The 18,398-nt window shown below is 50.2% G+C and overlaps 4 protein-coding genes across 5 annotated transcripts in view; 2 read left to right on the forward strand and 2 right to left on the reverse strand.

The window, feature by feature from the left end:
- The window catches only part of LOC145495473 (uncharacterized), a 4,779-nt gene extending 431 nt beyond the window's left edge, over nucleotides 1–4,348 (reverse strand). The window contains exon 1 of the mRNA XM_081475097.1: nucleotides 1–4,348. This exon is cut by the window's left edge and continues 431 nt beyond it. Within this exon, the coding sequence (XP_081331223.1) occupies nucleotides 1–3,861 (3,861 nt within the window). The 5' untranslated portion in view covers nucleotides 3,862–4,348.
- Nucleotides 1–18,398, forward strand: part of LOC145495511 (uromodulin-like) — a 214,892-nt gene that overhangs the window by 149,067 nt on the left and 47,427 nt on the right. The gene's annotated exons all lie outside the window — the stretch shown is intronic.
- The window catches only part of LOC145495556 (cysteine-rich with EGF-like domain protein 2-B), an 89,725-nt gene that overhangs the window by 24,317 nt on the left and 47,010 nt on the right, over nucleotides 1–18,398 (forward strand). The window lies entirely within an intron of this gene.
- LOC145495555 (uncharacterized) lies at nucleotides 10,407–11,358 on the reverse strand. Its single transcript, XM_081475194.1, has one exon. It carries the CDS (start codon nucleotides 11,078–11,080, stop codon nucleotides 10,421–10,423), a length of 660 nt encoding a protein of 219 aa, XP_081331320.1. The 5' UTR covers nucleotides 11,081–11,358; the 3' UTR covers nucleotides 10,407–10,420.

The raw sequence follows: 18,398 nt of genomic DNA on the forward strand, positions 1-18,398 counted from the left end.
GTCATAATTGAGTTGGCGTGATCCTCGTACATTGAGTGAGAAGCCTCGGACTTTGCAGCAGACTTTCCCTTGGTGGGTTCTGTATCCGTAATTTTTGGGTCCAGCGGCGGTGAAATCTGTGATGAAATCGCCGTCGTCGAGTTCGTTGGTCATCTCTCCCAGGTAATCGCCTAGCGGGACGTCGGCTTGACCTGGTTTGTGCGAGTAGACGACGGAGTCGGTGTCAAAGTAGAGAACTTGTTGTTTTAACAGTTCCAGGTAGCTGTATAATTTGAGCCGAGCCCAGCAGGTAGTGAAAGCGGCGACGAAGATGTTGATTCGTCCGTTGTCGGGTTGATTGTCTTTGAGTTCGGCGTGGACGACCTCTAGGGCTTCGTCATTGGCGATTCTGACTTGTCGTATGTCGTTGAAGGGATTGGAAACGAGGTCGAAGAGTTGCGTAGCATTGTAGACGACTTGGGTGGTGGGTTTGTGTAGGTTTTCGCCGAACTTGCCCCAGAAAGAGTTGAGCATGAGTTTGGCGGTGGCTTTGCGTCCTGGATTCTTCTGGATCATAGTCGGATCGAGAGCGATGCCTTCTTTCTGTTGGTATTGTTGCACGTACCGTGCCTTGTCTTCGTGGGTGTTACACCAGTTCGGGTAGCCAGCGGATTCCTGTTTAATTTTTAGCCAGGTATTCACGTAATCGGCGAAGAGTCCTTTACGGCGTTGTTCTGGCGGGAAATGGTGGACTTCGTGTATCTTGTTGAGCGTGTATCCCATGGCAACGGCTTTCTGGATTTCGGGTGTGCACCAGGTCCCTCGTAGCGTGCGTTGCTCGGCCGTGTGAGGGCAGTGATGTGATTTCTCTAGGAGGGGTTTGGTCATTTCGTGTTCCACGCACGATCGGCAGAGTGGGAAGGTGAGTTTACCTCCGTGCCGAAAAGGTAGAACGGGATGGTAAAGTTCGTGAGGTGGTAGTATGTCCACTTTGGCCATGCCGAAGTAGTGGTGTATGTCTTGATCTTGTGGGTTGACGATGACTTGGGGGTGTCCTATGGGGTATTCGCATTCCTTGTTGACCCAGGGGTAGAGCGAGGTCACGTCGACGTACTTGGTTTGTTCTCCTTGAGCCACGTCGGTCACGTGATGCAGTTTGACGGCGTTCGTGCGCCCTCCGAAGAAGGCTTCTCTGGGTTCTAGTGGGTGTACGATTTGGAACGTGTCTAGGAACTGGCGGAGATCAGGGTCGGTTTTGACCTCTAGGTCCCAGTCGCATTCCCACTTGACGCAGAGCTGGTAGCCTTGGTGACTGAGAAGGTCGTGTTTGCGGAGTGTGGACTCGTAGACTTCGTGTAGGGTGCGATCGGTGTGGTATATGGGATATCTGTCTCGTTTTCGAGGGAAACAGCGAGGACATCCGTGCCATAGACATCCGTGGAATTCGTAGACGGTTCGAGTGTCTGGATCGTATCCGTCCACGAGATGATTGGCTAGTCGGATTTCACCTCCGTTTCGCACGGTGCGTATGCGATCGCCTTGGTCCGTGTGTTGTAACAAGTGTTCTTGCCAGGCTAGCCATTTCAGGGCTTTGACGGACTGATTGGATCGGGCGCCGTGCCATCCTCGAGGGGGTCTGGAGGCGATGGTGTTGAGCGGGACGAGTTTCTTGCGCCAGAATCGGTTGCAGGCGGAGGCGATGGTGACGCATTTCTCCATGGGGTCAAAGTCCACTTTTTGTTTGAATTCTTGCCGGAACTTTTGACAGCCTGCTTTGAGGAGTTTGACGTCCGACTCGCAGTAGGCTTCCATTTCTTGCCTTAGTACGAAATGGTAGTTGTCATTGACTTTCTCTTGGTACCACTGTTCGAATTCGGCTTTCTTTTTGGCGGACATGCCGTCGGGATCGTACATGTCTCTCGGTGGCATGGGACCTTCGTACTCTTGGTTTTCTAGGGTGTTGAATTTGTGTGGGAAGAATCCCTTGCACAGTTCGTGGATTCCGAAGGTGGCTGGAAAGTTGGCCAGCGGGAACGGGAGGAAGCAGAGGGAATCTTTGAAAGTCAGTCTGTCGGATTTTAGGGACAGTATCTTGGTGCCAACGGTGATTTGGTCTGTGACTTCTCGATGCGTGGCGTAACAGTGTTGCAGGATGAACATCCCGTCGTAGCCTTTGAGATTGTGAAATAGGACGATGACGTCCCGATCGTCTCCGTCCACGTCGACGGCGAGTGATTCGAGGTGGTCGAACATGTCGGCGGTGCAGTTGGGACCGTAGAAGGAGCAGAATTGATCCTCTTCATCGTCTTCCAGGCAGAGTAGAATGGGGGTCTGATTCCCTTCGGCGTCGGTGATGGCTTCGTAGTCGCAGTACACTTGAAGGGGCGGATCTCGGTCCACCAGGACGCGTGAGTCTGGATCATTGGGTTCAGGTTCTTCGAAGGGTCGACCTTTGACTTCGTCGCGGGGGACGCGTTTCTTTTTGGGTTCGTCTTCGTCTTCGGGGATGCGTTGGATGTAACATCGGTGCGTCTGCAGAAAGACTTTCTTTTCGCAGATGTGGCATTCGCCCCATCCGCACTTGTGATCGGGGGTGAAACGGTCACCTCCTCGCCTGTTTCTATCTTTAGATTCGTAGACGTGGCAACAGTCCGGACACTTTTTGTAAGTGTCGCAGATGGATGGAATGTTCAAGCTCCGTCGTTGCAAGTGGTAGTTGTAGCATTGGTCTCCGAAGAATTTTCTGTGACACAATCGGCATAGGGAGGTGGGTGCAGGAAACTTGCCACGTGCTAGGGGTCGTTTTTTTTCGATGAAATCGGGGCAGTCCTTTCGTTTGCAGGCAGGACACCATTTACCGTCGCAGGGATGACGTTGAAAGTCGTCGTGATCGTAGCCTCGATTGCATTCGTCGCAGAAGTAGGATTTGCTTAGGAATCCCTTAAACGAATTGCATCCGTCGTAGTGACTGTCTTCTTTGATGAGACGAATGATCTTGTCCGAGGGTTCGGGTCCCGCGTAGATGAGCATGTGGGGCGGATCGATGGAAAGGACTTTGAGTTGGTAGCCAGGTAACGCGGCCTGAAACTGTTGCAGTTCTGGAATGCCGCAAGGTCCTTCGGGGACGTGGGCTAGCCGGTGGAGTTCTTTGGCCAATCGCTCTTGGACGGGTCGCCCCTGTTTGAGGTTGTGGTAATCTTGGTCTCGGGGATTCATGTCAGCATCTACAAGGGCTTTCATGGTGACGATGGCGCGAGCGCAGCATAGATTGTCTTTGTTTTGGATGGTCACGCGCGACTTTTTGACGATTCCCCGTACGGCGGCGCAACTCGGTTTGTATCGTTTTCCGTTCCCGCGCCCTGGACCTGGGGTACGTATGAAAGTGGTTTCCATGGTGAACGTGTCATCGGGGGTGAATTCTTCGTTGGAGTTGAGTTTGACCGCGAGAGACTGGAGATAAGTGTCTAGTCTTTCACTCCCTTCTTCGAATTCGCGCACGGTGAAGGTGGTGGATTGAAAGGCGTGCGTGAAGGCACTGGACTGCATGGTGAAATGGACCGTGGAGTTGAGTGTCAGGGTAGGATCCTGAGCGATTTGTTGCTCGATGGATCGTTGAAGGGCCTGAGTCAATTCTTGGCCTAGATTGTCCCTGGGAGTCACGTCTCTGTGTTGTCTGAGCGTGGCTTCGAAACGTTGTTTGTTGAGAACGTTTCGCCAGTTACGTCGTGCGCCTACGGGTCTTAATTCAAATTCTAGGAGGGGTCTTGTGCTACCACCGCCTGTTTGGATCATCACTCGGTCGAGAGCCGGATCAAAGATCCAGTCATCGTCATCGTCGAAGGGGAAGGCTTCGTCGTGGGTCCGTCTGTTCTGTGAAGACATGAATGAAACAAATGTTTACTAACATCGCTTTTTTATTCAACATCAACATCAGCGTCCTCAAAGGGACCGAATAGGGACGCTTTTTTACGTTCTAAGTTATGGAACACGTTTCTGAAAGTGTATCCTAGATAGACTTTCTTTTTCCTGTTACTAAGATTGATGTAATAACCATAGAAAGCCGTGAAATAAGATCTACCTCCGTCATTTGATTTCATTGTATATTTCTGTTTTTTGATTTGTATGTGGCCGTAGCCCCATCGTCTTTTCAGTTCGGCATAATCCAAGATTCTTCTGTGAAGTCGACTCAATGGTATATTGTTCCTTCGATCGCGTATACACTGCCAGGTTGCTAAGTCAATCACGTAACATTTTAGTTCTTCCGGTAGCCTATCCCAGTGACTCTGTAAGAGAGTGGGAACGCTTTCTTAACCACCTATTATGAGCATACTTGGTGGAGCGATCAGGGTAGATGAAAGTCTTTTCTATGGGGGCGCGTTTCTTGGCCTCTTTTATACCGCAAGATAAATATGTTTTTTTGGGTTTGTCGTCAATGTCGATGTAACAGCCGTATATTCTCAAATGTGGAAATCTGTCTATTCTCTCCTTTTTTATACAACACGGTGAAATACAGCGAGCATGAACAATCGTAATGTGTCCTATGCCCCATTGTTCTTTCAGTTTGCCGTATTCCACTATTTCATGGAGAAGACGACGTAACTTTTTGTTTCTTCTACGCTCGAGTAGGATTTGATTCCTGGCTAGGCGCATGATATAGTCCTGTAGTTCAGGAGGCAACCAATCCCAGTAACTCTATGAAAAGAAGGTGATGAACAAGGCGTGACAAAGATGCCGTGAGAGTTTGTAACCGCAAAACACAACGAAACAAAATCTCAAGTCCAAACGGAGGTAGAACTCTAGGGTAAAGGAGGCGACGACGAGTCTCAGTTCCATGGGTCAGTTGTCCAGGGAAGCCACGAGCATACTTAGAATACACGGTGAGTGACAGATTTGACAGTACAACTTTTCATGTGTCACCCCCTTGTTCACCAACTGATCATCGAGTGCCCTGGCGAAGCAATCGAAATGCACGTAGTGACGACAGCACTTGGTACGACAGCAGATTTGGGTTCTAGGGATGACTTTCTTACATAGGGTGCATGTTATACTCACTGCTTCTTCTTCATGTTGATCCATCTGTTGGTTCATCTCCTCGTCGGTCAGCTCTTGTGCCATGATTTTTCCAGCGCTCAATACAAGTCAAAAACTCAGAGTGACCTGAACGGTTCGAACCGATCTTTTTATACTTACGGTAAAAAACTGGATCCCAGGTTCACACTCGACCGGGGCCCAGTCTCCGACCGAGAGGGGGGATACCCCCTATCCCCCGGGTCTACTCAGATCACGTGATGTCGGCTTTTTCGTTTGATTGGTGCATGATGGACATAAAGCGAGGTGCGCCTTTGGCATTTTTTCGGTTTTGGTGATGGAGACTGAATCCGGGCACGTCAGCCGCCGCCGAACTCGAAGTCAGTCCCCCGAAGGATCACCGAGACGAGGACGTCGTCGCCGTCGTGCCCGATCACACGATGACGACGATGGACCACCGAGACGCAGTCGTCGCCTTCAGGGTCGTCTACCCGAAGAAACACCGATTCAACAAGTGTGTTCTATTTGTCAGAGAGATATTCACATTGATTCTCTGGCATCGTGTCAACGTACTCCTTGCTGCGGCGTGTTCATGCATCGGCGATGCTACCAGGAGATGGAGAGACGGGTTATGACCTGTGGCAGCTGCCGACGCGTGATCGACGATATTCAGCCTGAGGTCGTGTTGGAAACCGACGAGGAAATGGAGGAAGAAGACGAATATGAGTACCCGTTAACGGCAGGTGCGAATGCTCGTTTAGTTAGAATGGATCGAGAGTTGGAGCGATATCGCAGTGAGGGTAGACCTTATCACTGTCATCACGAGGGATCGTACCTGTGGAATGATTTACCGTATGCCATCGACCCGGGCATTTGGACACGTTATTATACCTTTATCAGAAATTTCGTAACTCTGTATCGGGATCGAGACCTGTACATTCACGGTTGTGTGCGTCTCCCCGTGGAACCGACCCGAGAGATTAGAAGTTATCTGTACCGTCTGTTCATTTACAACACTCCGTACTATACGTATAACTTGATCCGAATTCAAAGGTTCAGGCTCTACTTTAGACGCGTGGAGGGACAAAGGGATATTGAGATTCGAGAGCTGTGTCTCTTACCCTTTCCCGGTGGCCCCTCGTTTTACCACGAGGACGGACTATGGACCTGACACTGTCTTTTTTTCATTTTCGCAGTGGACGCTCATCGCAGAATGATTCACGACCACCTTGCTAATATGAGGGACCTTGGAAAACCCTTCGAGACGCACAATTCCTTGACGCGTTCGTGGAATCATTTGCCTTATCACCTTCCCGTCACGGTGTGGTTCCAGTACTACCGCGAGATGGAGAACTTTGCGCTATCCTCGGAGTTTCGAAGTCCCATGTACATTCACGGCACCGTGTTCTTTCCCTTCAATGTCATTTCGTACGATCATATACGCATGGAGGTGTATCGCATGTTTTATTTCAACACCCCTTTCTCGGTGTTCGAATTCACCTCCAGAATTAGGTTTCGGTTGTTATTCATCTCTTCGTCGACGTTCGGGGACCAAATAAGGATCGAACGTTTGTTTGTGACATCGAATGCCTCGGATACTCTGTACCACAACGGCATGGCGTGTGAGACTTGAAGAAGAAAAACAAAGGAGACTCTTTTTTGGAAAAAATAACAAAGCGTGTAACTTTAATGATTACATCAACAATAAAAGTTTTACAATGCTCCAACGTTTTTTCTTGTTTTAGGTAGTGTCGTCATATTTCAGTCCCTTTCTCCAAGGTTCGAAATCTTCCCATCCTTCTTGTAACTTTTGTGCTTCTGTCTGCTTGGCCTTCTTGTACGTCTTGCCCTTGCCCTTGCCTTTGGGACTGTAACCACCGTCGTCGTCTATGTATTTCTCGGCGATACCGAGGGATCTTAAGAACTCTTTTTGCGCTTCGGACATGAGTTTACCTGGGGCTGATTTGGCAATTGGTTTGGGTGGCACGGGCGGCTTCTTGCCTGGGGCTGATTTGGCAGCAGATGGTTTGGTATATTTGAACTCCTTTTTGAAACCTGACGTGGAAGGTGTAGCGGGTTCTTGTTTGATGATCACGGGGGCTCGTGCTGCTGCGGGGGGTTGATTGACTCCCTTCATGATCTGTTTCAACAGACGTTCGACGGGTGCGTCAGCCATGCCTTCGGGTTCTATCGTTCCTTGGTACGTGGGAGTGCCGCGTATGCCCGTCCGTATACGTTTCACCAGTTTGACTTCTTCGTTTGCCATGGGTTTGGTCATCTTGACGGCCATGCTGGCGGGGATACGTTTGTCTTTCAGGATGAGATCTTCCTCGGCGGCCAAACGTCCCGCTTTGCTCAACAAGGCGCTCTGGGTGATCTTCCCCTTGTAATAATCTTGCAAACGATTGAATTCGTGAACGGGTACCATCATGACTTCGTTCATACCTTCTGCTGACTCAGGGTCGTGTCGGGAAACTCGGACAATTCTCTCAAGGCCGTCTCGTAACAGTCTTGCCAGTACCGTATGGATTCGTCTTTCTTTTCCAACTCGAGTTCGAGACTTTGAACGGTTCGCTTGCCTTTACCGCACTCCCTGCACAACTCGATGCACCCACCGGGCGGTGTGGTATCTCGTTTCGTTTGACAGGTTTGGCAGAAGTCGCCGAACTTTAAAGCCATGTACTCTTGATACAGGTCGTGGTACCTCTTGTTCAAGTACTCGTACGAGTCTTTCCATCGGGCTTCGCGACGATTGGCATCTTGCAACAACTGCACGAGTTTAGGAATGGTATTGGACTCGTCTTCTTTTCTCGGAGGGAAATTGGGTATGACGTCGATCCCCTCCAAAGGGTAACCGTCTTCGCCGCGTCCTTTCACCGTACACAACATGCTTTGAAACAACCGTGTAATCCGCTCCAGAACCCCGCTCCGTTCTGACTCAGGAGATGCTCTCTTCGACGCTTGAGAGAGTTTTTGCGTCTACCCACTTCGCGCAGAACCTTTTTATGTCTTTTCAGTTTCCCATAAGTCGTGACGTCGATGGGGATCCTCTTTTTCAGCAAATTGAGAACCATCTCGCTGATGGCGTTGATCTGATCTCTGTCGGCGTAATGCAACATCCGTTGACGTTTATTTCGATTGGCTTCTTTCAGGACGCCCGTCAAGAAACGACATTGTCGTCGCAACCGCTTCATCGTTCGCGTCTAACGTCCGGTTGGTTCGTCACGCTCTTTTATTTCAAAAGTCTTCGAGAAGGTTCAACACCGTCTTGGCCACGACGCCGACCAGTTTACCAAGACCCTTGCCCCTTTGGACCCTCCTTCTTCCTACTCCTACTTGACGTAATCCCACTCGCCGTCTCCTTCGCCTTCTCCTCACCATGACGTGTTCTGACACGCACGCACTTTTCCCATTGAATGACGTAGGCAGGTGATCACGTGTCCTTTTTATAGAGTCTCTCTACACCGCTCTACTTCTTCTTTGAACGTCTGAATACAGATTCCATGCTTTTTTCAAATTGCCAAAAAAACCGTTCCCCCTTTGGGTCCTCCTTCTTCCTACTCCCACTCGTCGTCTCCTTCGCCTTCTCCTCATGTCGGGGTTTCCATCTTGAAATGATTCACGAAGGGATCACATGTCCGTTTTTATAGAGGCGCGTGAACGAATCGTGTTTCGTAGTCTCGAAAGTATCGGTCGTACGTGGGAGGTGTGAAATCCGTCACCACGTCGTCCAACGTTTGCATCTTGATCAAAAACCCATCCAATTCCTCTACACCGCCCAGAGCGTAGTTCCGCAGTTCGGTCAATGTCTTTTCGTACGTCGTGTAAGCGAATTGGGTCATGTCCATCTTGAGCGAATACTTCTTTAAATCGTTCCATCCTTTCAGTGCGGCGGCGAAAGCCGTCAATCCTACCGCCACGTACCCGTCTTTCCACACGGATCCCACGACGATGCTCGCTGCCGCAGTCAGTAAGGCCAGTCCGTTGAGAATGGCGTTGCACAATTTGTAGTAACCGAACATCTGCCTTCGACACCACCAATACTTGTGGTAGAAAGCGTACAGTCCATCCAAACGTCTCAACACGTCCAAATCCACCACGGAGGTGAAAGGTTCATCCAATAAACAGACCGAAGTACTCATGACTCTTTTCCAACTAGTGCCAAACGTAGTCTGACTTTCTGTCGGGTCGTTCGATCCTTTTAGCTTGTTGCTCGTATTCCCAGATCTCGTCCTTGAAGGCGGTTTCTACGGATTGGTTCAGGATGTCCCGGACTTGTCTGTAACTGTCGCACTCGTCCGCGATACGTTTCATGTCTTCGTGATCCATGCTGGTCGCATCCCAGTAAGAGCGGGAGCATCGACATAGATGCAAAAAGTAGGGGAACCACTTGACTTCGCTTCTCATCATGATGATGATGTTCTCAGTTTCGTACACTGGTCGAATTGCGAGTCACCGTAGGACGTTGTCCGTTCTTATAGGTGGTCGTAATCGTATTCGTGGTCGTGATGCCTGCGATTCGTCGACCCGCCGCCGTCTGTTGTTGTTGGCGCAAAATCTCCTCCAATTGTTGCTGCATCTGGGCCTGGTCGAGAACACGGTCTCCTCGTCTCCTCCTCCTTCTTCCTCCGCGACCCGATCGAATCGACGAAGGCGGTGTGGAGTCACCACCACTTCCACTTCCGCCTCCGTCTCCGCCTCCGCCTCCACCTCCACCTCCACCTCCGCCTCTGCCTCTGCCTCTGCTTCCACCACTACCACTAGCGCTACTTCTTCTGCGACTGCCGGAATCACTGGAGGACGTCGGTGTATTTTGACGCGGGACGCGTCTCGGTCGTCTCCCTCCTCGAACCGCGTGTGCCAAAGGGGTGGCGGATGTTATTCGGGGTGCACCGACACCCGACGTGAGATTGGCGCGCGACACGGATCCAGCGCTACCGACACCCACCGTGACGTTGGTCTGTGACGCACCCGAGCCAGCGGTGCCTACTCCGACGGGCGAGACGTTGGGCAGGGGTGGTGTCGGTAGGGACGATAGCGGTGAAGGAGGCGTGTTCAGACTCGCACCCACACCCGCTGCAGATGGAATGGGTGTACTCGTTCGAGTCAATGGAGTCCAGGGCGAATAATCCTCCAGAGCCGAGAAGTTGAAATCATCACTACCATAAGAGCTCATTTTTATCCATGTGCCTTTCTCTTTCTATCTTCTTCTCGGCGAGTTCTCGTTGCTTATGAACCAAATAATCGAAACCTTCCCCGTTATATGCGTTTAGGATGGACCTCACTTGACGGTAACTCTCGCATTCCGTGACCTGTCTCATCGGTTCGTAGTCCAGCTCATGGGGATTCATGATGTATTTGAGCCTGTTTTTACATAGATGAATGAAAAGAGGAAACCACTCGACCTCGCTCCTCAGCATGACGGTGTCGCAAACTGATGGCATCGTACGAATCCTTCGTCTTTTAACACATGGCTGAGAACGCGTTGATCGTCCTGACTGGCTGGATGAAGATCCAATAGCATGTAACCGTAAGGTCGATCGGTGACCTTGCGAAACGTGTCCAACACCTCCTGCCATTGCGTGGGAAACGATTGCAGAAGTAAATTCCGTATCCCCAACTGATCCCGAGGGTTCTTGAAGGCCGCGATGTAATGCGCGTTGCGGGAAATGGTCTTGGCGAATTTTCCGTTCGGGAATAGATCCTGGCACAAGTAAAGTACCGTGATGTTCCGATGATGCGAGTGTTTGGTGAAGAGATCCAACACGCGCTTGTCGTTACCGCCCTCGTCCATCAGATCGTCCAAGACCAACACGCCCCCTCCAGGAAACCATCGGGGTAACTGTTCGCTGTCGGGGATGCCTTCGTAAAACTTGACTCCGCCCTTCTTGAGCTTTTGGAAACCGTCTTGCCACGATCCGTAGCAGTAATGAATACTCTTCGGTGTTTGTTGGAACAAGTCGCCGTTCTCCAAGAGCAGTTTGGTCGTGAACACCATCTTGCCGCATCCCGACGGACCCGCTATCAACAAACTCGACGGAGTGTGAAATCGAAACGCTTTGCGCCGTTCCATGATCTTGAAAAAATGGTCCAGGGTTTCGAGACGCTCCGTTTTTTATCTGAACAACTTGGCCAATGGGGTCTTGACGGCTGGGATGCGTTTCAATAGACCCAATAGGGTGACCTTACGATTGAAACAGATGGGTTTCTTCTTGGCACGTCTCTTGATCTTGGCCATGGCCCTCTCGGCCGCGGCTCTCTTGGGACGCCCTTTTTTCTTGGCAGGCGCCGATCTCTTTTTTCGAGGTTTTTTCTTGACTAATTTACTCAAGTCTCCGAACTTGTCTTCGTACCAATGCCTCTTTTTCATTCTTCTTTTCCTATCTTCTTTCACGGAAAGCTTCGGCATGGCAGGGGCGGCTCTCTTGCGTTTCCTACGCGTGGTCACCGTCGCTGGTAATTCGCCTGTGTCAAGGACGGACGGCGGTTGAAAAGACACTTGTCTTCTGGCAGGTTGAAGTATTTTCAGATTGAGTTGTCGTTTTGGTGGTTGGTTTTTCTTGAAATGAGCCTCACTGGGTTGAGACGTCTTTCCACCCGCTTTTCCATAGCGTTTTTCTAACCTGGCTATGACGTCGTCCAAATGTCTATGCCCTTGAAACTGAAGAGCCATGATGTGTCTTGTTTTGTCAGTGAATCCACAATGAACCGTTTTATTTTCCTCCGCCCCTTTTTATGCACTCACAAAGTGATGGCGTAAGGACTTATTGCCGTAGCGAAGCACGTGCCAATACGGGTAACACTTGTAATCTCGACTGGCGTTCGTTTGAAGTCTGGCTCGGATACTCAGGTGGAACAGGTTGTATCGAAGCCAATGATCTTTTTCCCGGTCCAGTATGAATCGGACTCGACGGTAACTGTCGCAATCCAAGATGCGTTCCATGACCTGTCGAAGAGGATCGTCCGAGGCCAATTTCGTCGTCTCTTCTCGACACAGTTCTAAGAATCGACGGAACCATCTGCCTTCACTACGCAACATCCTTTTCTCAAAAATGAACCTCTTTTATTTCGAACAGCTTACTTTATAACAAATGACGCACTCCTCTGGAGGAACCGCACGTGTCCTGGTGACACGGGGTTTTACAAATCTTGCGCCAATCCAACTCGTCCACGATCAAACGTTCTAACATCTGTCCTACTTTACGATCGTTCTCCACAAACTCGTTTTTCTTAAAACGATTCAAGAACTCGTTCATGTCACGACCTTCGGCTCGGTCTATCAGGAACATCAGGGCGTAACTACCGCAACTCTGACTGAGCAGGGACTGTAGACTCTTGCCGTTGTGAATCTGGTACTTGAAATGACGGTCCAACCAGGCTTGGATCGGTCCGGCGGTTCCGTACGTGTCCAACGGTAGACCGTAACTGTCCAGGATCTCGCACTTGTTCTTGTCGGCCCACAAAGCGATCCAATGAAATCCCGGTTTGTCGTGAGGGTCCGTGTTCACGATGTAAGCGGTCGGTCCTTCTTGAGGGACTGTTCTTGGAAGCCGATCGCAAGGGACCGTGCCGTGAAAAACACAGCAGAGTGACGGATTCGTCCGTGCCAAATAATCCAACTGTAAATTATTCAAGGCTACTGTCTCCATTTTTTTCTTCTTTCTTCTCATTGATACACGTCGTAGAGGACGACTCGGTTCTCGTTGATCTCCAGCATGTTCTCGAATTCGCCGTACAACAAGATGGTCAGGTTTGAGCCTGGATTGGCTGCAAAATCGATCACCAGACGCAGTTCACCTTCCTGCTGGGGGTTCAACACCGGACTGTCCAAACATCCATTGGCCGTGTTATCAAATACAAACAGGTTGCATCTCTTGGCTTGTCCCCAGTCCTCTTCCGGACCATGTTTCCTTTTCCTCTGCACAACGCTCCTGAGGCTTTGAGGAATCTTTGGTAACCTCTCAGATCTTTACTGGTATCGTCGTGTTTGAGCTCCAAGGTCTCGTAGGGGTACTCTTCACCTCTCACCAGTTGTTTGATGGAAGAGAGATTGAATTGTTCAAAACTGAACGGATTGACCGTCACAACTCCATTGAAGGCTGTTTGTCTCATCAACGCCACCACTAACCGATTAGGTAGCTTACTGTGGAAAGGATTGCTGCACTCGAAATGACGATTGTCATTGGGATGCGAGTAAGTGCGAATTTCACCTCTCACCGTGGGGTAAGTGGCCACTCTTCCGCCTTTCATGCTGGTCATGAGTTCTCGGTACACCGAGGGAGTCACTCTCACTTGAGATAGGAACAATCTCACTTTCACGTCGGCTTCAGTCAGTCTGAGAGTATCGGCACCGGCCCATTGGATTGTCCACATAGTGGGGGCATTGAAGTACATGTCCATCTGGATCTGTACGCCGGGTACCAATAACTTGCTGAGATAAAACACTTCCAGGTAAGGTTTGAACCTCAAGGTCACTCTCTTTCCACCAAAAAACTGAATTCGACTTTGAACCATGTTCTTGAGATCTTGAGATAAAGCTTTGTAATCGTCGTGAGTCGGATCCAACTTATTGCCTGTCATCACATCGGCTTCTCCGCGACTGGGTACACCGAGACAATTGTACCAACCCTCGGGTGCCAGGATCGTATCACCGTCGTCTCGGTCATGGTTCAACAGCGCTTCGATGTAGGCTTTGTAGTGGTAAGTATCGGTCTGGGGGCTGATGAGAGTCCCATTCAATCTCACATTGATCTGTTTGAAGAGGGTGTGGACCAGATTGTTGGCGAGTCCGACGGTAGTCACTTGCGCTATATTACCTCCAGCAGCTGTCTTGACGGCCAACTCCACTTCGAAGAAACTCTCGTTCAAGTCGATGAAGTCTTCTTGAGGATCGATTTGGAAGGTCACGGGGTTGATCCCCGTATTGAACGGATTGATTCTCACCTCACGTCGCGATGACATGCTGAGATCCGTGGGAGGCGTGGTGAACAGGTCCAGGCGAGGGTTACGAACCCCCGCCGATCTGGCGTGAGCCACGAGGTCCGTCATCGTCGTCTACGGCGTCTTTTTCGTCTCCTTCTCAGTGCCGACTGTACCCAACGGTAGTCCGGTAGTTTTGAACGTCTCCGGAAGAGCGAACCCCCTTTATACGTACGTATCCCTCCGGGGAGACGTCTCACGCGTCTCGAGTAGATGGGAATCATGATCCAAACAGGTCTTTTCTTCTTTTACTGCCCAAAAAGCTTTGGAGCTCTTGCTTCGCTTTACGTTTCCCGGAGCGTATGGCCCCCCGCTTTAACCCGGCGAGTGCACCTTTCCAATTGGGCTTTCCTCCTTTACCACCCGATTTTAAACCTTTCAGACCCTCCATGGCCGATTCTTTCAGAACGTCCTTGAGAATGCCGGGACCTCGTTTCTTGATGCCTTTCCAAACCTGGCCGAATATGCCAGATCCCGATTGGTATCCGTCGGGATGAAACCGTACCAAAGTTCCCCCGATCATGATTTCTTAAAGTGTAACGTCACGATCGTATTGCCGGCTCCAAAGGTCGTCAGTTCTCCAGTTGCCTCAGCCACTTGCACCTCTATAATGTCCAGTACCTCCTTGCGCACGGGAATATATTGAACGTGAACGGGTTCGAAGTACTGAGTACCTTCGCCTCTTCGAATCAAGTTGACCTGTCTCAGTAAATCCGTGACTTGATTTCCCACCACACTTCTACCTCCCGTGTTAGTGTAGACGAGCACGGATCGCGAACTGTCTCCCAGCACCACCTCGAAGGCTTTGTTCAGGTTCATAAAACGCCAATTGCAATAGATGCTGAGTGTTAAAAAATCTGCATCTCCTCTATCCGAGTGAACATTCCAAAAGACATATTTTCCGTCTTTGTCTTTTATGTCCCCGGCAGCGCTGATGTTCGGAATGACATCGTCGATAAATTCTACCTGCAAGTTAGGTCCCAGATCGTAACCACCGCCGTCTTTCTTTTCGAGCCACCCCATTTTCAAAGCCATTTCAACATGGATGTTGAGTTCAGGGATCATATTATCGTGAGGACGTACGATGTCTTTGTTGTCCATGACTAGGTCTTCACCCTCCCACTTGAACATGATGTAGGATCTTTTCCCGTCGTTTCCGACATATTTGGCGCCCATTTTGGGACCGTCGAACGCGAAGATGCGTTGTCGCTCGAAATAGGCGATCATGGATTTCATGAGTCCAACACCGTCCACGTCGTAGAACACCTTTTTGAGTTCCTCCGTGGTGAAGTAAGCTTCCGCATAAATGATGCGACCACTCGGATCGTATCGCCTCCAGGTCACATGAGTCCAGGTGGTGTCGCCCCCAGAATCGATGAAGGAAGGCAGCGTCACGCGCGCATCTGGCATGGAGACGCTAAACAACCCCACTTTCCATCCCTGTCCCTCCAGGTGTATGGGATTGGGTAACCTGATCTTGAAACTGTTCGACTTGTTCTCCGGAAACTCGTTCTTACTGCTGTTACTGGGTAAGCTGATGTAAAAATCACTCATCCTCTCTCTTGAAATGCAACGTGATCGTGGTCACACCCGACGCAAAGTCCACCAGTCGTCCGTCTTCCTCGGACACTTCGGTCTCGATAATGTCCAAGACGGCCGTACGCACCGGTAGATATAGGATGTGTCTCGGTTGAAGGTCGACCACGTCCGGATCGTAACGCACTTGTTTCAACATGTCCGTGACTTGATTTCCCGTCACCATACTCTGTCCCACATTCGAATACACGAACAAGGAACGACGATTGTCACCAAACGCTTCTTGGTAACTGCGATCCAGGTCCGTGAAGACCCAATTGATGAAACAACTCAAATGTAAGGTGTCCGGGTCGATCTTGTAAAATAGTTCGTCCCCGTCGTTCTGTCCTACGATCAAGTCCGTGGCCGTGGGGACGACTTCCTTGGGAAATTCTTTCCTCAGGTGGGGTCCCAAGACGTAACCCGGTCGACGGTTTTGCAATGATCCCATCTTGACCCATTTCATCTTCTTGGCCAATTCGATGCCGATGTTCATCTGCGGGTAGACGCGTTTACCGTTGATCAGGAGACTGCGACACGTTCTCGAGTTGTCCAGGACGCATTCTCCATGCTCGGCCCGATGCATGACCGTGTACAGCAATTCGGTGGGATCGTGGGCTTTGCTCTTTTTCTTGTACAGGGTCACGTCGACATCCGTTCGATCTCCCAACCGATGCAGGTATCGATCACGTATCATGTTCATTAACTCGGTACCACTCCTCGGCGTGAATTCCAAATCGCCTTCTCGCGTCACTCCAGGGACCCGCGTGTATAGGTTTATAGACGCGTTCACCATATCGATCCACCAGATTTCAAACAGAAGAGAATTCTTCAAACCCATCTTACGCGTCGCGGACGGAAACGAGAGGTCGCTGATACCCACTTTCCAGTCAGGTTCTCTCAAATGCAACGGGTTCGGCAGACGGTTCTTGAAACTGTTGGCCTTGTTGTCCGCGAACTCGTTCGTGCTGGCATTGCTCAACAACTGCACGTAAAAGTCTTTCATTTTTTGGTCTTGGGCTTCTGGGTCACGTACAAGCCCCTTTTATCCACCCAACTGTCGTACTTGACTGGCCAACCTTTCCAACGCACCAAGACTTTATCCCCTTTTCGTTTGACGATCTTGTCGATGCGGAACAGATCGTCGTCTTTCACGTTCACCTTTTGTAAATCCTGCGCGTAAAACGTACCCTCGACCGCCGTACCGTCCCATTCTTCCACCTTGTACGTGGTGACCCTCCCAGGACGCACCCGACGTATCACAAACACCTCCTCGGTCCATCCGGGTAAATACCCTTTCTTGAACTGACGGAACTTCTTGTTCAGTCTCACACGATCCCCGACTTTGAGTTGCGGTTTCTTCGATTTCCCTTTTTTCTTTTTTCCGTAAAGAGTCTCCCACACGTCCTCGCTATTGCCCAAAGTCACTTGATCGGGAGCCATCTTGATACTGCGATGATACGATCGATTGTACCCTCGGACCAACTCTTGTAACACGGGCACATACGTCATCGTATTCTTCACGGTGAAGTACCGGTACATACGTTCCTTCAGGGTCCGATTGAACCGTTCCACCACACTGGATTTCGTATCCCCGCGCGTCGAAAAATGATGAATGCCTTTCTGCTTCATCAAATCCTGAAACGTATTGTTGTAGAATTCCTTCCCGTCGTCCGTCTGGAGATTGATGGGTTTTCTACCTCCTTTCAGGATCTTGGCCATGGCTTCCGTCACCGCTTTACCCGTCTTGCTCTTCAAGGGCTGGACCCAGGCGTGCTTGGAAAACACGTCCACCACCGTCAAGAGGTAACGATACCCTCGATTGTACCTCGAAATATGGATCACCTCGATCAGGTCGGCCGTCCACTGCTCGTCGATGCCGAACGCCACCACCGGGGCCGTGGGAAACCGACGACGTCTGGGTTTGTGCAACGTGTACCCCAAATCCCGTTGCAGGACCTCGCGAGCGCGTCGTACCGAGATCTTATTGGCCCGGGCGAATCGCGTCAGACCGCCCAGACTACCGGGTCTAGAAGGATCCCGATACCGTCCCAGTAACGTCCCGGTCGAAAGCGGCTTTTGCTTCTTCTTCTTCATAGTCGATAAAGTTTGTAAATGCACTGTCTCCACAACTCGAAACGCTGCTCACGTACCTCGAGATACTTTTTAAATGAATCGGGCTGCCGTTTCAACCACAAGATATAAACCACAAAACGCATCACGTTGGGTTCGACGTCGGTATAGTCAAACACCTCCAAGGGCGAATCACAGAAGTCGTACGGGATGGGTTCACTCTTACCGTATCGCTCGTAGACTCTATCGCACTTGGAACACAAGGTCGTCCAACTCCATCGATCGGTCATGGTCGCACACACTCTCGAGATCAACCAACTCAAGGTATGAGACATAATGATTTGAACCCAATTTTTTTATTCACACTTTCTTATATGTACAAAAACGTCGTGCCTGATTGGTTCTTACGAAAAAATCGACTCCGATTGGCTAAAAAACGAAAAAGAAGGCAAGAAAGACCTAGTCCGAATCTGAAAAGTAGGCAACATATTCAGAGTCCTTACATGCCTGACCGTACTCATTATCACAGTCTTCCTCAAAGGTATCCATGGCATAATATTTACAATTTCTCCAATCACATTTACCGGGTCTCCACTTCAGGGCTTCCTCCTCGTCCCCCTTCACATAGAATGCTTGGCGCATACTCTCTCTACACTCACCACACAGGTCATCCTCCTCGGCTTCGAGGGCACGGAAGAAAAACCGATCCTTCCACTGATCACGCTGACGCATGATATCGTAGATCAACTCTTCCAATTTCAGAC

Source organism: Orbicella franksi, chromosome 8, assembly GCF_964199315.1.
Source record: "Orbicella franksi chromosome 8, jaOrbFran1.1, whole genome shotgun sequence".
Lineage (NCBI taxonomy): Eukaryota > Metazoa > Cnidaria > Anthozoa > Scleractinia > Merulinidae > Orbicella > Orbicella franksi.